Raw genomic sequence first — 24,945 nt, forward strand, 5'->3', positions numbered from 1 at the left:
TATATATATATATATAAATATATATATTCACACATTTTCAAACTTTAAAACGGGTCAATTTGACCCGCAGGACGACACGAGGGTTAAAAAAAAATACACATTTACGTTATAACAATACATAATCAGAAAGGAGAAGAAAATGTGAGTTTTTGTTTTTCTTAAACAAATTCTCAGTGAAGTTTTTGAACTCTTCTTCTACGCTGCTTTCTGCGGTCCTCCTCCTCTCCGCCATGTCCGGTCGGAGCCCAGCAGCGGTTCAGTCCTCCAAACAGCCGACACCGAACCGAACCCTGCCGCCGAACTAAACGCCCAACACGGGAGGAACCAGCTGAGGAAATAGGAGGCTTGTGCTTCAGTCTGTCACCTGTCTGGTTCACGGCGGAGCGAGGAGCCGCTCTAAAGCATCCTGGTTAAGCTAACTGCTAGCTAGCATGCTGCAGCCTCCTCACTCCTCACAACTCCTCTCGGATTAATTCACCTCGTCATGACTGAGCTCAGATGCCGCATATCGGAAACTCTGGAAGGAGATAATGAAGAAGAAGAAGAAGAAGAAGAAACTCAACAGTCTGAGCCGGAGCTGGACACCAAAGGTAAGTTAAGCTAACTTAGCAGGCTGCTAACTGAGCAGCAGTTAGCCACCAGAGGAGGAAACATCCAGACAGGTAACTTTTGTGGAGGCAGCAGATGTTTGTGTGTATGTTTGTGTGTGTGGATACTGTGACAGGTAAAGTGTGTGTGTGTGTGTTGTCACATCTGGGCAGGTGTTGAGAAGCTGTCCAGCGGTGCAACAGATGAAAACCTGCAGCAGAAGGATGGAAGTGAAGTGAAAGGTGATGAACCAGAGCAGGAAGAAGAATCCATCAAACCTGCTGTCAGAACACCCAGGAGCTCATCTACATGTAAGTATTTCTTCAATATGCCAATTTAAACTCTGCTCACTGTTTCTGTGTGCCACAGAATCTAAATTATCTCCAACTTTAGGGGCTGCAATAAACAAATTATTCACCATTGATTATGTTGTTCATGTTTTGAGATGGAAGACAAACTACTTTTTTATTTTCGTGACGGCTCTAATTAGAACACAGAGAGGCATCAAGTCCTTGAAGACAATAAGAGTAACTTACTTAACTCTGTGCCACAGAATCTAAATTATCTCCAACTTTAGGGCTGCAACAAACAAATTATTCTCCCTTGATTATGCTATTTGTGTGTTAAGATAGAAGACAAACTACTTTTTAAATTTTTTTAATTGAACCGTTTTTTAACCAGGAGAGATCCCGTTGAGATTAAGAGCCTCTTTTTCAAGGGAGTTCTGGCCAAGACAGGCAGCAGCACATACAAAGCGCAGTTATCAAATTACACAGTTAAAACATAATTAAAATATCAACCAAAAAAAACAAACAAACAAAAAAATAAAAATTTACAAGCAAGTTAGAAAAAACAAGTGCATGTTGTGGAAACGGCCTGAAGAACTCGCAGTTTAGATTTAAAGGCACTCAATGAGATTAACTCGGTTAATTTCCAGTCTTCAAAAAATGTTTTCAGTCCAGACAGCTATTTGCCTACATCAGCATATCATGGCTGCAACTGCCTCTGTAATACATCAGAATGTGTTTCATCGATTTGTTAGGACCTCGGATTAAACAAACAAAAAAAGACTTTGATAATTGACTGTACTGGGATGAATGAGTGTTTCCTCCTGTTGCATCCACAAGACAAAAAGTTACTCCAATCAATTCATCGATTACCAAAATAGTTGACAATTAATTTAATAGTTGACAACTAGCTGATTAATTATTGCCTCTCTAATTGTTTAAAAATATTTCAACCGATGGACAAGAGCAATAGCAACACGCTGTACCACAACATTAAGCATTTTCACTTATTAGTTTCAAGAGTTTTTATTTGTCACAAGCTCATTCAGTAACTGTTCCTCAAGGCTGTGCAACAACAGGAAGACGTTAGGGGTGTTAATGAGAACCCAGATGTTTAAAAAATTAAATGCAGACATCATGTTATTTAACATGCAGTATAATTTTTAAAATGAAGCCCGAGTTCAATATTCACAGTGTAACACATTTAAAACATGTAGTAATATTATTATTATTATTATTATTATTATTATTATTATTATTATTATTATTATTATTATTATTATTATTATTATTAATATTATTATTATTAATAATAATAATAATAATGATAATACATTTTATTTGTATAGTGCTTTTCAAAACACTCAAAGACACTTTACATATAAAATCAACAAACATTAAAATTAAGGCACATCATAAAAACTAGTCATAAAATACATCATAAAAATAAGTTTGTATTATGTATTAACCCTCGTGTCGTCCTGCGGGTCAAAATTGACCCGTTTTAAAATTTGAAAATGTGGGGAAAAATATATATATTTTCACAGTTAAACTTCTGATGTCCACATTTTCAACATTTTTGGGAAATTTTTGAACATTTTTTGGTGGGAAAAAAAGAAAAGTTAAAAATGTTTCTTAAGAACATTCACATAAAAATCAACCAAAATCCAGCGAATTTCGCTGGATTTTGGTTGTTCTTAAAGGAAATATTAGAAGTTTTACTGATATATATGGAATCACTGTTGATATTTTTAGGATTTTTTTGGGAAGATTTTTACTCATTTTTTGAAGATATTTCCAAGAATTTTCTTCCCAAATTTGGAGTGTTTTTTTTTTTTTTAAATACAACTTTTAAGGGAAACTTTTAAGGAATTATTGGAATTTTCTTCCTGAAGGTTTTGCAAATTTTCAGAAATTTGGGGAATTTTTTTACTGAATTTTTGGATTTTTTTTCAGACAAAGAAACAATATTTTTTTTCAGGAGGGTTAAAAGCAGTTCTGAGCAGGTGGGTTTTGAGGAGTCATTCGAAGGTAGTCAGGTCGGTGCAGTCACGGATGTGTTGGGGCAGGGAGTTCCAGAGTGTGGGGGCAGATATGGAGAAGGCTCTGTCCCCCCAGGTTCAGTGTGTGGTTCTGAGCAGGGAGGGAGTGTGGTGGTGGAGCAGGTCTCTGAGGTATGGGGGGGGCTTGGTTATGGAGGGCTTTGTGGGTCAGCAGGAGGACTTTGAAGTGGATGCGTTGTGGGATAGAGAGCCAGTGGAGCCAGTGATCGAGCATTACTGCAAAAGATCCCATCAAAAATGTGACTGCACGCCAATGAAAGCATTAATTCATAAACTGCAGACCTGAGAGTTAAACTCTGAGTCAGACCTGGTGCTGAGCTTAGAAGGTGCAGCTATTAAATTATGCAGTGCAGGCAATAAAATAAAAAATTGCGATTATTATTAAATACTGAGGTCAATGCCGTGTCTCGTATGTCCTCAGTTGCTGCTTTTGTGTTTTGCTAACTGCACTGTTTGACTTTGAATTCGATTATTAGTTCAGCCCTACTTTTCACCTCCCAACGTTTGTATTTTAAGTGTAATTCATTTCCTAAAAAAAACAACCACAGGAAGCAAAATGAAAGATAAAGCAACGCTGAGTTCTTCTTTCCCACGTTGATGTAAACGTCTGATATCGTGACGGCTCTGATTAGAACACATAGAGGCATTAAGGGATTTTTAGACAGTAAAACTGCCTTAATCCACTTCAGTTGTTTCGTGGCTGAGAGAGCTCAGAGCGCATGTCCCAGTAGTGTACAACATTAAAAATACATTCCTTGTAATCTGGGCTTTTGTTCCGTGACTTATTTTTTCCCTAAACGCTGCACGTGTGTTAGTTTTATTAATTGTGTTGTGTTTTGTCTGTTTTTTTGTGCTGCAGCGTATTGATTGCTCAGGGCCACCGTAGATCTGCAGTATTTCTTTACACACTTTGTTGAGAGGTGTATTCTTTTGGTCTCTTTACCAAACTGAAATTATTATCCCAGAATATTGGACTTTTTAATATAACCAGCTTAGTGTTAGCTGTATTTCTACAGATTTTCCACACACTTTGGTAAGATTTACCTTTTAAATTTAAAATAAAACTGAAAAAGCAGCTTAAAATGACATGTAGTCTCGTGTTCATCAAAAAAAGGAAGATCTGGGGTGCAATTTTTAAAAAAATACGAACAAATGTCTAAGTAAATTAATAGTAAATATACATTATTAAAGTCACAGAATCAGAAAAGCACGTGGTGTTTAGACTTACAGTACTCAGCAACAACAACAGACGATAAAAGAATAAATATACAAATCTAAATCTGAGAAATTCTAAATAAAATGTTATAAATGTAAGAAGTATAACGTGTACAATGTAAAAAGTTCTGTGTAAAAAAGACGTAAATTTGCTTAAACCAGGATAATAAATTAGAATGCAATTTAAATTACAGTATTGAACATTGTTATTAAGGTGTTGCACCTGAGGTTGAAATATTGTCCATGTATTGGATATTGCAGTGAAACAGGAATCCTTCATGACTTTCTGATTTGTTGTTCATGAGAGAAGAAGCTGCTTCGGTGCAAGAGTTTGTTTCTGTTTGTGTGCATCAGTTTGCAGCTGCTGTATTAAAAAAGCTAAAGCAGAGTGTCAGGATAGAGATATTTAAAGTGTCTGTGGATTACAGCAGGCGTCAGCTGAACTTCACAGCCTGCAGAAGCACCACAGTGATGTTTGCTGTTGTGTTTGTGCTCCTCAGCGGGTTTCCTGCAGCGTCTGGTGAGAGTTTTCTTTGGATGTCTTGCAGCTGTGGCCTGCGGCATGCTCTACGCCGTGTATCTATCTACGTATCATGACAGGAAGTTCTGGTTTTCGACTAAGCAGGTGGGTGACTGTTAATTTTGTCAGCCTGCTTCCGTTATATTTCCACTTCATATCAGCTCTAACGTTCACTGTGTTTGTCTCAGGAGCTGGAACGTGAAATCACTTTCCAGGAAGGCAGTGGGCTCTATTATTACTACTATAAACACATGCTGGCAGCTCCCTCCTTTGAAAGAGGTACCTGGGCTTCTTGTAAAAGAGAGGAAACACATAAATAATAACTTTGACGTCCATCATTTTAACTCTGCTGTCGTGTTTTTTAGGGTTTTATGAGCTGACGATAGACAACAAGACTGTTTCAGGTCAAACCATCAACGCGGTCGAACGTTTGTCTCTTTATCCAGAACTCATCGCCAGCTTTGTGTACAGAGTGACAGGCAGCCAGGTGAGCTTCTCTGTGTCTTTTTGGTCAGAAATGTCTCTGTGAGAGTAAAGATAAACTTTATTGAGCCCTCATCGGGGAAATTCACACCTTGTAGCAGCTCAAAAGACACAAGCAGAAGGGAAAAAGGTGATGAATAAATTATTAAACTGAAGCAGGATAAAAACCAAAAAATGTAAATCTAGTAAAGAGGACTTGGTGGCTAGCCTTGCAGCCAGAAGATCCCTGGTTCATGTCCCGACCTTCCTGGGATCTTTCTGCATGGACTTTACATGTTCTCCCTGTGCATGCGTGATAGATATCGATATCGTTGTCGTAGAAGCTCTTTGTGAACACAAGGACTTAAACCACAGTGACGCCCTGCCCCGAGCAAATAATCACTGAGCATGCAGATTGGGAAGCATATTTCCTGTCACAGGCATTTTTTTCAGACTGATTATATCAAGTTACGTAAATTTAAGGCCTGGATTCCTAAAACTCTTTAAATCAATCTTTCAAATGACTTGAAATGTCTGCAGACACAGCAGAACAAATCATGTGACCTCCTCCAGTGTTTGTTTTTTTTTAGTGGTTTTAATGAGACAACTCATCAGCCTTCTGAAAGTGCAATAAAAGCTTCTGAACAAAACCATCTAAAACCAAACCCAAAAATCTTGACATCAAAATATCTTAAACCCCAAAGCAGATAACCAAGACTTAACACAGCTGTAAATGTAATGTCTTAGATTTAATCAGAGTGGTCTTAAAATGTCTTAACATCTGCTGGTAATTGAATACATTAGAGATGTGAGAGGTGCTTGACTTTGACTTGACCTCATTGTTGTGTGCTCAGACCAGGTTGCTGCGACTGCTGGTGGAATTTGCATATTAAAATATTGCATATGTGTCTGATCTGCATCAAAAAAAGAGAATAAAATGATTTCAGCCATTTGAAGCCTTTCCAGATCTATACATAAAAAGAAGTTTAAAAAAAAGAGGATTTGTTTGCAGTGCATTTGAAATACCAGGAAATGTCCATGCTGGTTTGTAGAGAAAACATAAACAGTGCTGCTACATTTTGCAAATGCCAGACTTATCTCTTTATGTAATGAACTGTTCAGTGTATCGTGCATGAAAACATTTAAAGCAATCAAACATCACAGTCAGCGTCAGTAGACTGAAATGGAAAATTAAACAAAACACAACTAAACAAACTACCCACTGTTTTTCTGGATGATAATAAGACAGCCTTAAACCTGAGCACCCTGACACTCTGTAGCAGGTTATTACTTGATTTTGCTTCTGTATGCAATGTTTTTGTTGCTTTTTTGCTCTTTAATCGCCGCCCTTGTTTCTAATCAAACAGGATTTCGTGGAGCCCGTCTACTTCTACGTCGGGGCGGTGTTTGGCCTCCAGGCGGTCTACGTCACCGCCCTGTTTGTGTGCAGCTGGGTGATGAGTGGAACCTGGGTGGCTGGCATGTTGGCTGTGGCCTGGTACGTCATCAACAGGTGAGAAGGAAGTCAGCCAAACTGATCCTCATAAATAATGCTAGAAAACAGCACTATACAACTGTACACTCACCGGCCACTTTATTAGCTACACCTGTTCAATTGCTTGTGTACACAAATATGTAATCAGCCAATCACATGGCTGCAACTAAATGGGAAAGAAAGGGATTTAAGGTATTTTGAATGTATTTCAGAAACTGCTGATCTACTAGGATTTTCAGACACAACCATCTCCAGGGTTTACAGAGAATGGTCCCAAAAAGAGAAAATATCCAGTGAGCTGCAGTTGTGTTGACCAAAATGCCTTGTTAAAAATGAGACAAAAAAACAACAAAGAGATTGAAAATGACCAAAAAATAACAAAATGGTTAAAATGACAAAAAATAGCCAAAAAAACAAAAAGAGATTGAAATTGACAAAAAAAACAAAAAGAGATCGAACATGACAGAAAATAAAAACAATAAACAACAAAAAAGTTGAAAATGACAAAAATTGACACAAAAAGCAATAGAAAATATTGAAAATGACAAAAAAATGACAAAAAAACAATGAAGAGTTTGAAAATGACAAAAAATTTGACAAACAACAAAAGGACTGAAAATGACAAAAAATGAGCCAAAAAAAAACAACAAAAAGATTGAAATTGACAAGAAAAACAACAAAAAGAGACTGAAAGGCAAAAGAGGGTCCAACCTTTTACTAGCAAGGTGTGCCTAATAAAGAGGACAGTGAGTGTATGTTTTAGTTGTGATGCTTCCTGTCTTTACCGCTTGTCTTTCTGTTTTTCTGTGACTCGTCCGCTTGAATTTTTCCAGTTTTCTCCCACAGATCCGACACAACCAAAGTGGATCATGCTCTTCCTCTGAGGGACAACTGGGCGCTGCCCTACTTCTCCTGTCAGGTCGCAGCTTTGACTGGGTTCCTGAGCAACAACATCAGCTCTGCCACTGAGGTCAACCTTCATAAACGCTCTTTTTAAAGACTCTATATTATGTTTTTGAGGGTTTTTTTGTGTATGTGTTATGTAGGTTTTGTGCTTGTAAACGGTCTGCAAACTTAAGTATCCCAAACTCCAGGGCTGTAAAAGTTCATTGTTTACTATATTTTTGTGTAGATGACAAAAATTGAGACAAAAAAAGCATCAAAAAGAGACTGAAAATGAGACAAAAAATATCAAAAAATGACTGAAAATGACAAAAAATGAGACCAGAAAAGCATCAAAAAGAGACTGAAAATGACAAAAAATGAGACAAAAAAGCATCAAAAACAGATTGAAAATGACAGAAAAACAACAAAGAGATGCCGTAAACTCCAGGGCTCTGAACGTTCCCTGTTTTTCTGTGTAGATGTTCTGCTATCTCACCATGAGCGCCACCACCTTCACCTTCCTGCTGGTCTGGGAGCACAGCCACTACATCCTCTTCATCCAAGGCCTCTGTCTGTTTCTGCTCGACTCCTTTGACCTGGTGCCGCCACGGAAGGTAAAAACAGCAGCTGTTGGATCCCATCTCATTTCTGTTGGACGTCATGTTGTCACGCCGGCTTCTGTTGCTCTGTAGATTCATTATTTAGCTCAGAAACAGTACAAACTTCATGCTTCCGCCACAGAGACTCCATATGCAGTAGACGAACTGATTAGGTTCTAGCATCTTGCTGCATCATTTAGCAAATTAATGATATAAAACAGACTTTTTTGAAGCTTCTGTTGGCAGTCTTCATGACAACTACTAGCATACTAGCAATATTAGCATTGCTTATTTGATTGTGGAGAGATATAAGGCAATCCAAATGTAGATACTTTAGAGTTCAAAAATCTGCCTAACAGCACGACTAAAGCTCCAAAGAAACCCAACAAAGAAATGCAGTAATATTTATATATCTGTGCTGATAAATGCATTGGTATTTTGTTAGATATTTTGATTTAAATCACATGCAATTACCAAACATACTGACAGTTTCTTTGAGCTGTCAGCTAAATGAATCTATTACAGGGATAAAGTTATCCAGGAAAAGACACAAACTTCTCATTAAAGGTGTTATATGAGTATTTTTTTACACTAAGAATCATCACACCACTACTTAAAACACTGGAATAAACACAGGTTTGCTGATAATGCTAGTGTCCAACATGTATTTAGTTCAGTTCTTCTAATGTTCCTTTGATTTTTTTCCCCTCTTACTTTATTAATTTGCCTCAAACATGCTGGTAGGTAGAGTTTGTTGTATTTGTGCAGAATCAGATCGACTTTTTCTCCCTCATTTATGCTAAGCTAACCCTCTATTACCCTGAGTTTCATACTGGATTTAAGTCTGTATTGTTTAACTTTCTCATCTGTCTCTCTCCATATTCCCCAAAAGGTTCAACTGTTCCTTTAATCACCACACTAATGACTGAATTTAACTGCTACAGACGCAGTTTAATTTCTTGTTTAATGACTTTACAACACATTTTAATCAGATAGTTATTCATGTAAGATGTGTAAAGTGTTCTAATGGGGTTTAAATAATTTAAACAACAGGCCAGTGTTTCAAAACTGAAAATATCTCTTTGTTCAGTATTTTAAAGTGCCTTTTTTCTGTGTTTCTCTCTGTTTCTCCGTCCTCCCGTCATCTCTGGATGTAAAGATGGCCGACATCCACAAGGTTTACCTCAGCTCCTTGTTCCTGGCCTACCTGTTCCAGTTTCAGAACGCCACGCTGCTCAGCTCGCCGCTGCTCAGCCTCCTGATTGGCTCAGTGCTCGCGAGGTACTTCCAGGTAGAGTTAGCTTCCCCGTCACGTCACAGCTCAGTCAGACCACGTATTATTGGCAGTTAGAGATGACATTTCTAATTTATAAACTGTATGATACTTACTGTTGAACACTAGTCATCATTTCACTAATGAGGTAAGAAAATTGATTATTTTCTAGTTTCACCATATTTGTCTTTGTTTTGTTGAAAATAGAGGACTTTTGAGCTGAATACAGAGTTACACCCATGAAATGTGTGTTTCTGTTGCAGCAAAAGATGAAGATGGGGCCTCTGTTGGCCAGAGTGATGAAGCTCTTCCTACACTTCCATCTGGTCTTCACCACCGGCATCACCTTCAGTTACTTAGTTAAGGTAAACTCACAGGAAAATGATTTGTTTGTTAACCTGTAAAGTAATTGGAGACTAACTTGTGTTTGTTTATTCACAGAAACTCATTCCTGTGAGTGACAGCGACTTCATATTGAAGTTCCTTGAAGTTAAGTTTGGGCTCAACACAACAATGTGAGTTTAAAGGGTCCTGTGTCATTTTCAGTCTGTGTAATCCAGGGGTGTCAAACATACGGCCTGAGGGCCTAAACCAGCCCACCAGAGGGTCCATTCCGGCCCGTGGGACGACTTTACTAAGTGTAAACATTACAGAGAAGACACTGAACATTGTGCAGCATAATGTCAGTCAGCAGCTTCAGTCTGGCAGAGGTTTATTGTTCATGTACTGCCACAACTCATATTTTTTTTTTAATGAATAAATTTAGTACATATACAAGGCAGGGGGATAACTTAAACTTCTTCCTTAATAGGTCCCACTTTAGTTTTTTTTGGTGTGATGGTCAGGATTACTAACCAGATGTAGAAACGAATGTAAATCTAAAATAATTTCTGGATCTTGACACATTGCTTTGGTCATAAAGTAAAATACTAGATTGTTCAGTTCCAGATGTGTATGACTAAATGTTTTGCACATTTCTAGATTCTAGAAGTTGTAGTGTGTACATCAGGGGTGTCAAACTCATTCTAGTTCAGGGGCCGCATTCAGCCCAATTGGATCTGAAATGGGCCAGAGCAGTAAAATCACAGCATAATATGCGATAAATAACCACAACTACAAATTTTCCTTTGTTTTAGTGCAAAGAGGCACATTCTGAAAATGTTCACATTTAATGAACTGTCTTTTTACAAAACATTATGAACAACTGGAAATTTCTTCAGAAAAATAAATTCAATTTCAGCAACATCACACCTCAGTTTATCATTTGTGTATCACAACTTACTGATCACAGATTTAATTACTGGTATCTGGAACTGAATGATATAGTGTTTTATAACTTGTTCATATCTAGAAAGTAATTTAAATTCCCATTCATTTCCACATCTGGTTAGTAATCCTGACCACTATATCAAACAAACTAAAGTGGGATCTGTTAAGGAAGAAGGTTAAGTCGTCCCCTTGGCTTGTAAATGTAGAAAATTTATACGTTAAAAAATGCATTAAAGTTGTGTCAGTGCATCAACAACAGGGTTCTATCAATCCATACTCAGTCATACTGGATCTGTTGACTGACCTTATATTGCACAATGTTTAATGTCTAAGTATTTTCACAGGAAGTATTCATTTTCACCTCTGTAATTTTTACACTTTACAAAGTCATCCCATGGGCCGGATTGGACCCAGTGGGCCAGTTTTGGCCCTCGGGCCGTATGTTTGACGCCCCTGGTGTAAATGATACTGAGGCATAATATTGTTGAAATGGCACTTATTTCTGTTAAGAAATTTCTGGTTGTTCATGTTTTTTAAAAAGATATTTCACTGAATGTGAACATTTTCAGAATGTAGTTGTACTTTTTTGCACTTAAAGGTAGAAATTCTGAGTCGTTATTTATCGGTTATTATGTTGTGATTTTACTGCTTCAGCCCATCTGAGATCAAATCAAAAGAGAAATCTGATGGACCATGGGAAAAAGCTGTTTCTTATACAGGACAAACAGGCTGAGAAGTAACTTTTTCCCGTTTTCCATTAGACTTCTGAACTTAAAACAGTAACGCACAGTGTCACTTCAAATGGTTCTATTGCTGCTTACGTTCAATCTCCTGCCCATATTTATTCTATTTTATTGATTTTTATTCGATTTCATTGACCTCCCACACTGTACTGTATATATCTTGCCTTTTCTGCATATGTTGTAATTCTTAATATAGTCTTGTTTTAAATGTACAGTGGCAGCTATTTATATTTTCATCATGCCCCCATGTATGATGACATTATAGTTATTCTATTCTCTCAGATTGGACTGTGTGTGGCCCCTGAACTAGAATGAGTTTGACATCTCCAGTGTAGTCTGATCTAAAGTCATCTAACTGCAGTGTTTTCCTTTCATTTGTGTCAGTGATTTTGTCACCAACTTCCTGCTGTGCCAGGAGAGTCTTCAGACACCTGGTCAGGATTTCTTTCTGCGACTGACGCAGGCCTCAGTCCTTCCTTTTTACCTGCTGGTGCTGAGCGTCTGTCTGCTGTCCACCCTGCAGACCATCTACAGACGGCTCAGGTCAGAGAGCTCAAACATCATCTTCATCCAGGATTAGATGATTTTTACAAACAGATTGGAAAGTGTGTTAAACTGAACCTTCTTCTTAAAAACAGTCCCAGTTTTCAGCTGGAATGAAACATTTCTGTAACTGCAAAGCTTTTAAAGCAAACACACACACACACACACACACACAAATAACAAAAAAATGGAATTAATTCAGCTAAAAATGACAGAAAACTGAATTCCCTTTGTCTCTGTACTCAGTGTACAGTACTGTGAAGTCAGAGATCCAGTGTTAATGCATCCAATATCGTTCACCAATTAATAATACATTATTTAGCCTCCACCGCTGATCAGAAGTCCTCAGAGTTCAGTGACCCTAAAAATAATTCTCAGGTAAGATAATCAGGTTCAAACCAAAAGATGTACCTGACAAATATGGCAAACATCTGATGAAGAAGAATGAGATTAAATTTGGCTGTTTGCTTGATAAATTACTGAAACTGATCAGAAATCTCTCTAAATGTCTGTCAGATCACATTTTTAGATCCAATTTGGAGCAGACAGTGATGTGAAACTGCAATAATAATAATAATAGACTGGATCGTCCTTAAAAGGTGTTTTAAATATCGACAGCTTCAAACAGCCCATATTATGGTTTTGGGATTTTTTAATTTGTTCTAACTTTTTTGTGCAAGTTAAAGGCAACTGCAAGCTTACAAAACTTGAAGGGAGTTATTCTCTCCCACAGAAAACATTTTACCTGCCAGAAATGAAGTCCAGGCTTTTCTTCAAACAACTGAGCAGCCTCCTCACACTCTGTTATTATTTCCTCACTAGATCCGCTTCTGTTTGATCTACATTCCTGTACTCAAAGATCTGAGGGTACAGAAAGCCAAAAATAGGGTCGTGCCTGAAAAGCAGCAGCAGTTAAAAGTCTGCAGTGAAGATGGACAGTTTCCAGCAGCAGAAATTACAGAAACACTCTGATTTACTCAACTGTTTGCTGTCGCATATAAAGGTTTTTGCACCTCCAATAGTTTTAGTTACAAGGAGGCAACCTATTAAAGTGCTCTGTTCGTGATTCAGCGTCCATTTTACCTGAATTCTCATGTAAACCAGCATCAGCTCCTAACCCCACTGATGTGTCACATATTCAGACTGTAAACACATAAATACCTGTGCAGATGCTATTTTAGCAATCCTCACATCCTTTATCAGCAGCTTTGGTGTTGCTAAATGCTGCAAGAATTAAATCATCCCAATGATAATATAAAATAGACAAGAATTATATATTTTATGCAATTTATTATGTGTAATCTGAATGTTTTCAGCTAGAATAAAGCTTTAAAATCAATTACAGTTAAAATCTCTGTAAATGAAAAGTTTATGTCCATTGACCCAACTTCTAAACCAATCAGCTGTTAGATCAGGTGAGACCCAGATATTTCCCATCATGCACAGAGGCTTCAGACTTCAAAATCGGCACCTGTCTTGATCTCACATTGTCATTGTCACCTACATTTGCATGATGTCAGGAGGTTAGCCTTAAAGACACGGGAGCTGGAACTCAGCATATCTGACAGAAAATGAGCAAAGATGCTGCAGAAGTGTACAGTACAAGCAAAATAATGTGTGTTTTGAACATTAAGACAGGTAAACACACCCGAGTACCTCACTTAAATGTAACTATAAACCAGTAAATGTGGATAAAGTGAGATCTTTGAGCATCAATTACACAATCTGTACTAGAAAAATGTAGCTTCCCACTAAAATGGTGACATCTGCAGGTGAATCGTCATTAATGGGATTTTTAATAGAAGTAATAAGAAGTTTTAATAGAAGTAATGTGGAAATTATGAAGTGTTGGATTTAGGAAATTAACAGATCAGAGGGCTGAAGTTTAAATTTGGAGCACAGCTGTGGGAAACTAGCAAAGATGCCATCAACGTAAAGGTCACCCAGGCAGGACAGACGCTGTTTATGCCAATAGCCAAATCTTGAATCAATCTTGGCTGGGTGAAAAGATTGATTAATACAGATGGGCGTAGCTAAGGGCAGAGAAGTCCAGCTGAATTGCCATCTAATTTGTTGCCAGATTTCAGGGTGGTGACAACTATGGGATTAGAAGATTGCTCTCTAGGTTTGGATAAGACGTTGCTGCATACTAAGGCGTTTAAGGATGAGGAGTAGCAAGACGCTGTTTCTACCTGAACCCAGTCATCGTCTGCATCAGAGGTCCAGATGGCAATTTTAGCTGCCCAGTAGTCGAACGGAAACTTTGGTAGACCAAGTCCACCCTGCGACTTTTTCCTTTGGAGTAGAGATTTAGATATTCTTGGATTTTTACACCCCCAAATGAAATCTGAAATTATTGAATCCACTTGATGAAAAAAGTGTTTGAGTAGAAAAATGGGTGAACATTGGAACAAGTATAGATATCTTGGGAGCACATTCATTTTTAATAGAATGGACTCCACCTGTTACAGAGAGGGGAAAGCTGTTCCATCTCTGCAGGTCAGTTTTCACTCTGGTAGTCAGAGATGTAAAATGTTCCTCATATAGGGAGTGGATGGAACTGGTAATGTTGATTCCCAAATATTTAAATCTTGAGCTGGATAATTTAAAATAGATATCTGATTGGAGGATTATCTGTGCTAGCTGATTAATAGGAAAGCTTTCACTTATCTGTATGTTTAATTTGTATCCAGAATAAGTCGAGAGTGGCCAAAATATGTGGAATGGAGCTCATGGGGTCAGAAGCATATAGAAGCAAGTCATCTGCGTATAAGGAAACGTTATGCTCGGATCCACTTCTTTTAATACCTAGTTTCCAAATGTTGACTGTAACCTGATTTTCTCTCCTCTACAGCGGTCAGCCAATGAAAACTGACCACAGGCTGGAAGACGGACAAATCGGAGAGCAGCCTGAGGTCATCTATCACGTCTTTCACACGTTGTTTTTCGGAGGTCTGGCTCTGCTGTTTGAAGGGTACGTTCCTCAGCTTTACGCCTTTTTTCTAAAATAAAGGTTTGTTTGTTCTTCTTTGGCATAAGTGAAACATCATCTGCGTTCCTTCGTCGTACAGGATGAAGTATTTATGGACGCCGTACGTCTGTATGTTCACGGCGTTTGGTGTGTGTTGTCCAGGCCTCTGGATGACAGTGTTTAAGTGGGTCAAACTGAAGTCCATCCACCCTGTAGTGTTGGTTAGTAGGTTCTCCTTCAGTTCAAGACCAACACACATGTACTTCTGAACTGATATTTTCTCAGGTTACCCATTAATTCACTCAGAAAACATTAAGTGTAAAATACTATTACATAAATTAGAAATTTAGTTGAAATAAAGTTAGCAAAACATCACAATACCTTAATTTAGTCGTTTTATAAAACAGGAAATCTTCAAAAAAAATGTTATTTATGCTGTATTTTTGCTATTTTCTCTTCAGTCTCTGATTCTGAGCACGGCTGTTCCCACAATCATCGGCTTCAGTTTGTGGAGAGAGGTGAGGTTTTTACCGCTTGTTCTCTAGAATCTCTTTATATGAGGCACATATTCTTCACAATCAATAACACTGTAGTGTCTCAACCTTAATATGCACAATAATTAGGTGTTTTATATAAGTTTTGAGAGTCTTAAAGAGAGAGTCTCCTCAGACTTTCCCGCTAATGGGTAAAAATGAGCCCTATTCAAATTGAGTCAGCAGCTGTCGTCAACTGTAATCACTAACAAGAAGTTAAGATGTCATAAAACTAGAAAATTTGATGAACACAACTTTCTACATCACCAAAACTGATGATTCAAGTTGCTGTATGTATATTTTTGACTCAGCAGATTCCGTCATAGTTTAGCATGTGATCAACTTTATGTATGTTACTGAGTATGTAGTGGCTGATGAGGATGTACCATAGACTGTGGGCTGTACTTGACCATTTTAGTGTTTCTAATGCTTTGTCCACCCAGTTAATACACATAGATAACAGTACACCACCCACTATGATGGATGGATGGATAGATAGATGATAAAAGTAGTCAATATTTCCCCCCCAAAAAAGGTCAATATTTCCGAAGTATAAGTCAACAGTCCTGTACTCTAGGGGTTATAAGGGAGCTCCGTCTTTAGACTGAGAGAGAAGCTCAAAAAGTTCGACAGCTATTCCAGACTAACGTTGCATTACTCCACCTATCCATGGCGATGGATAGATAGATGGATGGATGGATGAATAGATGATGGATGGATGGATACATAATAGATGGATAGATGGATGGATTGATAGATGGATGGATGAATAGATGATGGATGGATGATAAATAATGGATGGATGGATGGATGGATGGATGGATGGATAGATAGATAGATAGATAGATACATACCGATAGATACCGATAGATACAGATAGATAGATAGATAGATAGATAGGTAGATACAGATAGGTAGGTAGATAGATAGATAGATAGATAGATATATAGATAGATATATAGATACCGATAGATACCGATAGATACAGATAGATACCGATAGATAGATAGATACCGATAGATAGATAGATAGATAGATAGATAGATAGATACCGATAGATACCGATAGATAGATAGATAGATAGATAGATAGATAGATAGATAGATAGATAGGTAGATACAGATAGATAGGTAGATACCGGTAGATGGATACCGGTAGATAGATGGATGGATAGATGGAGCAACTTTTTTAACAATATTAACAAAAACTGAAAATGTAGAATTTATAGTACAGATGTTGGACTGGGTTACATTAAATTTGTGTTTGGTGAGTGTTTGATTTCCATTTATCCTCTCCAGTAGGGCAACTAATAATAATTTTTGTTGCTAATTCATTAATTATTCCCTGGATTAATCAGTTCATTGTTTGATCTATAAACACAACGAAAATTCAGAAAATCTGTGTTTATGAAAGTCCAACGTGACAAGATGACTTGTTTTGGCCACAACCCAATGATATATTCAGTTTACCATCACAGAGGAGGAAAGAAAACAGAAAAATATCAATTACAATCACTCAGGAGAAGCTAAGAGGCCATGAAACTAAAAAAAATTGATTAACACCACTTTCTATTTCACCCAAACTGATGTATGTACACTACCGTTCAAAAGTTTGGGGTCATCCAGACAATATCACGTTTTCCATGAAAACTAACACTTTTATTCATGTGCTAACATAACTGCACAAGGGTTTTCTAATCATCAATGAGCCTTTCAACACCATTAGCTAACAAATGTAGCATTAGAACACAGGAGTGATGGTTCCTGGAAATGTTCCTCTGTACCCCTATGGAGATATTCCATTAACCCTTAGATGCATAATTGGGTCAAAAATGATTTGTTGAGGTTGTTTTCTTGCAATATCTTTGTAATGAAAAGTTTTTAATATTTCATCAGTTCATATCATTTCATTTTCCAGCTATTCCTCAAAAAACATGTTTTTGATACCACTCCATTTAAATTTTTAAGTTACCTTTTACACTTTTAAATAAATTGTAATATTTGTATTACTACCTGAAGCTCTTTATCACTGATAATATCATACAAGAGGTGATGCACAAACTTTGAGGGACGCAGAGCAGCAACAGCTGGAAGAAAAGAATGGAAAAATGTCAACAAAATGGATGTTGACACTCGTCCGTGTCAACATCCACGGATTCTTCTTTTCAATCATCAAAATGTTCAAAATCTGTTATAAAGTGAAAAATAAATACATTTCAAACATGAAATCATTCTTGTGTGGACAAAAACAATAATACTAATTAATATTCTTAACCAAAATGACTAAAAATTACATAAAAACACATTGATTCTTATACAGGTCATTTTTGACCCACTTATGGAAGAGTGTAGAGTCTAATCATTGGAGCATCTAAGGGTTAAAAATCAGCTGTTTCCAGCTAGAATAGTCATTTACCACATTAACAATGTCTAGACTGGATTTATCATTCATTTATTGTTATCTTCATTGTAAAAAAAACTGCTTTTCTTTCAAAACTAAAGACATTTCTAAGTGACCCCAAACTTTTGAACGGTGTTTATTTTAGACCCAGCAGATTCTGTGACGTTTCCAGATAACCTTTAATAAATCCATGAAAGAATCAAAATGCAGGGTTGTTTTTGTGACGTGTTCAAATGTGTTCCATCATAGAAAATTTAGAGTTAAAGGAGTCATAAGAAACTCTAGACTACCCTGATTTACATGTATATTTCTTTGTTCACCACTTTGCTGCAGTATTGCCCTCGAGTCTTAGCCGAGCTGTCTGATCTGCCGGAGTTCTACGATCCAGACACAGTGGAGCTGATCAGCTGGATCAGGTCTAGTTCCACATCTTTCCACATCTGTATGAAACATTTAGAAACTCTTTTATCGTGGTCTCAGACGTTTTCTTCCATCTCCTCCCAGGTCTCAGGCTCCGGTGGCGGCTGTGTTCGCCGGCAGCCCTCATCTGCTGGCAACAATCAAGCTGTGTTCAGGTGCAGCTGTGACCAGTTTACCGCTTTACTCAGACGTCAACCTGCTGAAGAGGACCGAAGATGTGAGTGAAATATAAGATTCACTGCAAAGTAGACACAATAACACACACGATACCAGAAAGTAACAGCGAACTGGGATTTAGTTTGGTTGTAATTTGAATATTTACGTATAAAACAAACTCTAAAGGAAGCACCAGAAACAAAAAAACTAGACTAAAATTTCAATAAACAACTACATTACAGTAAAAATAAAGATACTGTTGGCAGTGTTGATGGGAATTTCATCTATTGTAGCATGATAAAAAGTGATGATGAAGGTTCAAAGGAATAAGATATTCCCCATTCTAAGTTAAAAGACAACAACATTTTGGATGTTTTACACATCTTACATGAATAAGTATCTGACCAAAATGTGTTTCGAAGCCATTAAATGAAGAATGCAATTAAATTAAACAGTCATTAGCGCTGTGATTAAAGTAAAATGTCAACATTTTGGGGAATATGCAGAGAGATAGATGAGAAGGTTAACAATCCGGACTTAAATACAGTAAATAAAACTAATGCTAATGGAGGGTTAGCTTAGCATAAATAATGGAAGTGATGAGAAATATTCAATCTGAATCTGTACAGATACAACAAACTACCTACCAGCATGTCTAAGACACATTGTAATAAAGTAAGAGGGGAAAAAAATCAAGGGAAGATCAGATAAATGGAACCAAATGCATGTTGGAAACTCGTCTCATCACCAAACCTGTGTTTATTCCAGTGTTTTAAGTAGTCTGGTGATGATTCTTCATGGAAAAACACTCGCCTTTAATGAGAAGCTTATGTGTTTTACTGTAATCAATAAATGGCTGCCATAGTCTTGTTTCTCAGTACGTAATAGATCAATACATTTTTAATTTAACTTGATAAGAGTCACTTTGAACCTGATCTAGAGAAATTCAGCAGCATCTTTGCGACAGTTAATGCATTAAAATCCCTCTTTGTTGTTTGATTTAAATCCTAAAAAACTCATTTCTATGCATTAAATTGCATATTTTTTTCATGAGCCTAATCTCTTCATGCCTTAAAATTGCTTGGATGTAACTTTAAACTGTTGCCTCCTACAGAATGTGTCGATCTATGAAGTCTTCACCCATTTCTAATCACTAACTTCAGCTCCAGCACACCAGCTCACCTGTAGCTCTGTTAAAACAATGTACAACTTAGAGAAATTCAGTATACGCACATTTTCTAACCAGAAACCGATTCTGAAGAAGAATAATGACACAGACGGTGTCTGTGAGAGTCAATGTGCTGCATATTCCGCTTATCGTACGTCTTCCAGCATATAAAACACACCATATGCTCATGTTAAAAACTTGATTTTCTTTGGAGTTCATCTTTAAAGTTTGTCTAATCAGCAGCAGAGAATTTAACAGAATGACACTCTGAATTTGTTAAGGTTTTAAACGATGATTATGAGCAAACACAGCTTTGTTTTAGTCTTTCTTTTGTTCCTCCTCCTGCAGACCTACCAGGTTTACGCCATGAGATCTGCAGAGGACGTCTATAAGCTTCTGACCTCCCAGAAAACCAACTACGTGATCATCGAAGAGTCGATTTGTAACGAGCTCAGTTTCAACAAGGGCTGCAGGATCAAAGACCTGCTGGACATCTCCAACGGACACGTGAGTTCAGACACTTTCATCCACTGAGAGCACAAAAACAGACAACTTGTAGCAGAATAACTTTCATATATGTTGTGTTTATGTTCATGTGACGATCTGCATACGTTTGTCTGTGAATCTGTCTGTGTGAAGAAAGCAATAAGATGTAAGTACAATCAATTACTGAAATAAAATAAGTGAACTAACATAAGGCTGAACCAGAATAAAAAGTATGAAATAATGCCGGCAAATATACTGTGGTAGTAAGTAATATCACACAGGATTCTGAAATATTGTACCTAAAAAATAGAATATTGCATATAACATCAACAATATTGTACATAAAAGTTAAATATTTGTGTAATTTTATCAAGATGATGCACATGATAATTAAATCTTACACGTGAAACTGAAATATTACAAATGAGAAGCGAAAATCTGAAATACTTACCATATTTTTGTATTTTACTTTTATTACTCTTGCAGAGTGTTTTGTTTTGTACTTCCTATTTTGATTGGTGTTTATATTTTTTTACTCAACTCCAAGAGAGCCCTGCACAAGCATTCCTATGTGTGTAGACCGTCTATTTTGTGCACAAATAGCAAATAAAAATCTTGAATGTTGAACTTTGATACAGCTCATTACATTGATTATGAACATTACATATTACTCACTTTACTGCTACCTTTAGTACTCTGTGAAGTAACGATAAAGCTGAATCCAGCCACATTCTTAGAAAGCTGCACAATGTTTCATTCATCATCGGCATGTTTTGTCTTTTCAGGTGGTCTACGATAAAGGAGAGATCTACTCGTTCTCCAAACACGGACGTTTTTGCCACGAGATAAAGATGAACTACTCTCCGTACACGAACTACTTCACCCGAGTCTTCTGGAATCGCTCGTATCACGTCTACAAAGTGAACTCGGTCATCTCCTTCCAGTACTGACGGCAGATGTGACTCCTCCATCCGCAGTTGGACACACTGGGCTTCTGCAAACGTCTCGTCACTGTTACGTCCTGACGTGGAAGCTGTACGTTCAGCAGGGATCAGCTGAGGACGCCGCACCGACCTCCACGTGTTGAAGCTGAAATGCGCCATATTAATCACTGTACTGTAGTTTTATAAGCCATGCGTTACTGTCAATGTTACTGGGAGGCATTTAATGAAGGGGGAGGTGGATGAGAGTCGTCTGTGGTCACTTTGTGCAGAAGCTGCTCAGATTTAAACAAACAGCGGTTGTATTTTCAGCCATGTCATCAAAATCTCAACAAATGTAAATTGTCATGAAATTTACTACAAATAGCACCTGAATGAGTTCCATTATCTGCTCATGTTTCCTCCAGAGTGGTTGACATTTTTATTAAAATGTCTTTTTTTTTTTTAACCTTTAGTGCACAGTTACAGCAAAAACAAATGGAAACTGTGGGTAGAGAGATGATCTGAACTGGCTGGGAATTAAAACTTGTGATATCAGCCATCAGATCACCTCTTGGTGAAATATGACAACAAATATTGAACAGATAGCCATTAAATTTTTGCACACACATTTACACCGACCAGCCACAACATTAAAACCACCGGCATAACATTTGTTCTTCGTGCAACCAAACAGTTCTGACATGTTGGGGCGAAGATACTGCATCTCTGGTGGAGGCATCAGGAAGCTAGCGCATCTTTTGGGTCCTGTGGGTTGCAGCGTTTGGCTTTGGCATTAATGGATTGGACCCATTGATGATCTACTGTATTAGGATTTAGGGAGTTCAGTGCCTTGAGCTCTTGGTCGTGTTCCTCGAGCTGTTCTTGAGCGGTATTTGAGGTTTTGGGCATATTGTCTTACTGGGGGTCTGTTGTTACCCAAAAGGAGTGTTCTCAGTCTGGAGCAGTGTTTTTCTATGCTGCTGTTCAAAAGTTTGGGGTCATCCAGACAATTCCATGTTTTCCATGAAAACTCACACTTTTATCAGTGTGCTAACATAACTGCACAAGGGTTTTCTAATCATCAATTAGCCTTTCAACACCATTAGCTAACACAATGTAGCATTAGAACACAGGAGTGATGGTTGCTGGAAATGTTCCTCTGTACCCCTATGGAGATATTCCATTAAAAATCAGCTGTTTCCAGCTACAATAGTCATTTACCACATTAACAATGTCTACACTGGATTTATGAGTCATTTAATGTTATCTTCATTGAAAAAACTGCTTTTCTTTCAAAAATAAGGACATTTCTAAGTGACCCCAAACTTTTGAATAGTAATCTAGGTGGTAAATGTCAAAATAGCTTCCAGATAAATACCAGGACCCAAGGTTTCCTAGCAAAACATTGTATTAATACAAAAAAAAATCAATGTTGTTCACTTTAGTTTTTGATGGTTTTAATGTTGTGACTCATCGGTGTTGATCTGTTTCAAGATAAATTCTAATCGCTGCAGTGATGCCGTAGTATTTTTTTAAGTTTAGTTTTATTTTATATAAACATCCCTTCAGCCTCAGCTGGACTGAATGTTTTGTGCTAACTAGGAAATGCCAACACACTAAATTTGAGATGGTAAAACATGTCCAGGCTAAACTTTTGCAAGTTGTGAGGATGTTAGCACGCTAATGTTAGCATTTAGCTCACAGTGCAGTGTCGTGGAGCCTCTAGCGTGGCTCTGGAATATTTATGCAGTTATCTCGACATGACAGATTAAATTATGACTTTAATGGGTTATTGTCATTATGGTCTGTTCCTGTTTTTACGCTCACTGGCCACATTATTTGGCTATCTAATATAACCCAATACAAACACAGTGCTAAAAGTTCTACTTTTTCGAAGCTTCAGCATTTTTTGTTGACTTTGGCAAAAAGATGATAAACTTCATGTTTCTTATTAAGTATGAAGTTGGTGGTGTGTTGTCCACCCCATTAACATACATGAAGAGTAAAGTACACGTCCAACAACCATGACAGATTAAAAAGGTCAAAAACTGAAAATGTAGAAGCTAAAAGTTGGATTTATGGCAGAGGTGTTGGCTCATTCCAGAACTGGAGGACATTTGGGCTTCAAAATGTTTGAAAAATGAACCTTTTCAGTTTTCTGCTCCATATTCATCAATAATAGGTAATAAACTGTCAAAGGCTTGATTGGCTCAGCTTCCACATCAATGGTAGCATTTTTATTCCATGTTTTCTGTGTTGTTTGCTAACCCTACTCTAATCACAGTAACAGGGTTGCTAATCCATGCTAATGTGATCTTTTTCTCAGCAGTAGAAGCTAGATATTTAGCTGCTGTTACTGCTGACCAAGAGGACAAACTGACTGATGGAAAACAGTCCAAAGAATTAGTCTGATCCTGATAATATGAGGTAGAGTGAGACGTTCAATCAAGGCTGACAATGTGATGAAAATATGGAAACTAGAATAGTGGACACAGCTTTGCTCTACCCATTCTTTAGGAAAACTGATGATTTTAATTCCAGCGTTTCTTGTGATTCACTGTTTTCTACTAGCTACAAAGGTTATGCTAACAGGGGTGTTGTGGGACACATGCATAATGATTATTATTTAAAATATTATGTTGATTAAATAAAATGTTCCCACAATTACCAGAGACATCAATGAAAAAAAAAAAACCAAAAAAAGGAGATTAAAATTTCATTTTAACTGTTTTATTTGAGATTCAATTTGGTCATCAGGGGGGTGGGACAAGAGAAGAATGTCATTTTAGGGGAACACCAGACTAATTTGGTATTTTTAAAGTATTTTCAAACATTTTTTTTCTCATTTTTTTTTTTTAGATTTGGTCTTAGGACAAGAATATTTACACAACAACTGCATGTTTTAGTATTTTGTACTGTAAAATGTCCTCCAGTTCTGGAATGACCCTGGTGTATTTAATTGCATTAGATTTGTGGCCGGTAAATTCATTTTAAGCAGGGCTGCAACTAATGATTTATTTTATTGTCTATTAATCTTTTAATTATTATTTTTTGGGGATTAATTGATCTGTTGTTTGATCTTTAAAATGCAACAAATTATGAACAATGTCCATCAGTGTTTCCCAAAATCCAAGAAGTAAATGTTTTTTGTCCAAACCCCAAAGATTTGCAGTTTACTGTCACAGAGGAGAAAAGAAACCAGTAAATATTTACATTTTACTGTTTTTTCTTTATAAAACTATTCAAAAAGATTAATTGATGGCTATGAGAGGACAACTAATCCATTTTTTATGATTAATTGTTGCTGCTTTAGTCCTGGGATAGTTGATATTTGGACACATTAGATTAAGTTCTACTGAAACAATGAAAACACAACAGCACTGCAGTGTATATGAACATAATAATGTTGTAATACACACAAGATAACTGTTTATCTAAAGATGAATCATAAGAAGTAGTGAGAAGCCACCTGCTCTTGTTTTCTGTCACATTCTGCTGTTGTTTAGTCACACACACATGTGCAGGCCATGTGTTGTGTTATTTTAAAGGTTGCTGCTGTTTTTACGCTCAGCTTCCACACTGAAGGTCTAAACTGTAAAAAGGAAGTTTAAGGAGATAAAGTTTGTCACTCCTGAGATCTAAAATCAGCTGCTGAATATATATGAAGCTGCTGGGATTCATATTTTGTGGATTCACTCTTATTTTATTACATTTTCTCTGCTTTTTTTCTATTTCTTTTAAATGGAGCAGCTCAGTTCAGGATCCAGGACAGAAAAAACATCTGTGATGCTGTAAACTGAGCTGCGTCTTGTTCATGTTTACAACTAAAGGAAGCTGCTTCTGTTTTTATGATTCTGTTCATCAGATGCCTTACGAGTCTTTATTCATCACTCTCAGTCCTGTTTCCTTCAGTATTTGGTGCAAATAACAGCTGTCCCTCTGCAAA

At 37.2% G+C, this 24,945-nt stretch overlaps 1 protein-coding gene across 1 annotated transcript; it reads left to right on the forward strand.

Moving 5' to 3' along the window:
* The first annotated feature begins 203 nt into the window (after nt 1-203).
* Nucleotides 204-23,202, forward strand: LOC111569252 (probable C-mannosyltransferase DPY19L4). The gene is made up of 19 exons (XM_023271280.3): nt 204-590; nt 762-899; nt 4,654-4,778; nt 4,862-4,952; nt 5,039-5,160; nt 6,503-6,648; nt 7,477-7,600; nt 7,995-8,129; nt 9,274-9,405; nt 9,651-9,752; nt 9,829-9,902; nt 11,784-11,942; nt 14,797-14,916; nt 15,014-15,134; nt 15,375-15,431; nt 18,180-18,262; nt 18,351-18,483; nt 19,939-20,097; nt 20,862-23,202. Exons 1-19 carry the CDS (start codon nt 485-487, stop codon nt 21,024-21,026), a joined length of 2,292 nt encoding a protein of 763 aa, XP_023127048.2. The 5' UTR covers nt 204-484; the 3' UTR covers nt 21,027-23,202.
* The last annotated feature ends 1,743 nt before the right edge of the window (nt 23,203-24,945 follow it).

The sequence above is a fragment of the Amphiprion ocellaris genome, chromosome 15, assembly GCF_022539595.1.
Source record: "Amphiprion ocellaris isolate individual 3 ecotype Okinawa chromosome 15, ASM2253959v1, whole genome shotgun sequence".
In the NCBI taxonomy this organism is placed as follows: domain Eukaryota; kingdom Metazoa; phylum Chordata; class Actinopteri; family Pomacentridae; genus Amphiprion; species Amphiprion ocellaris.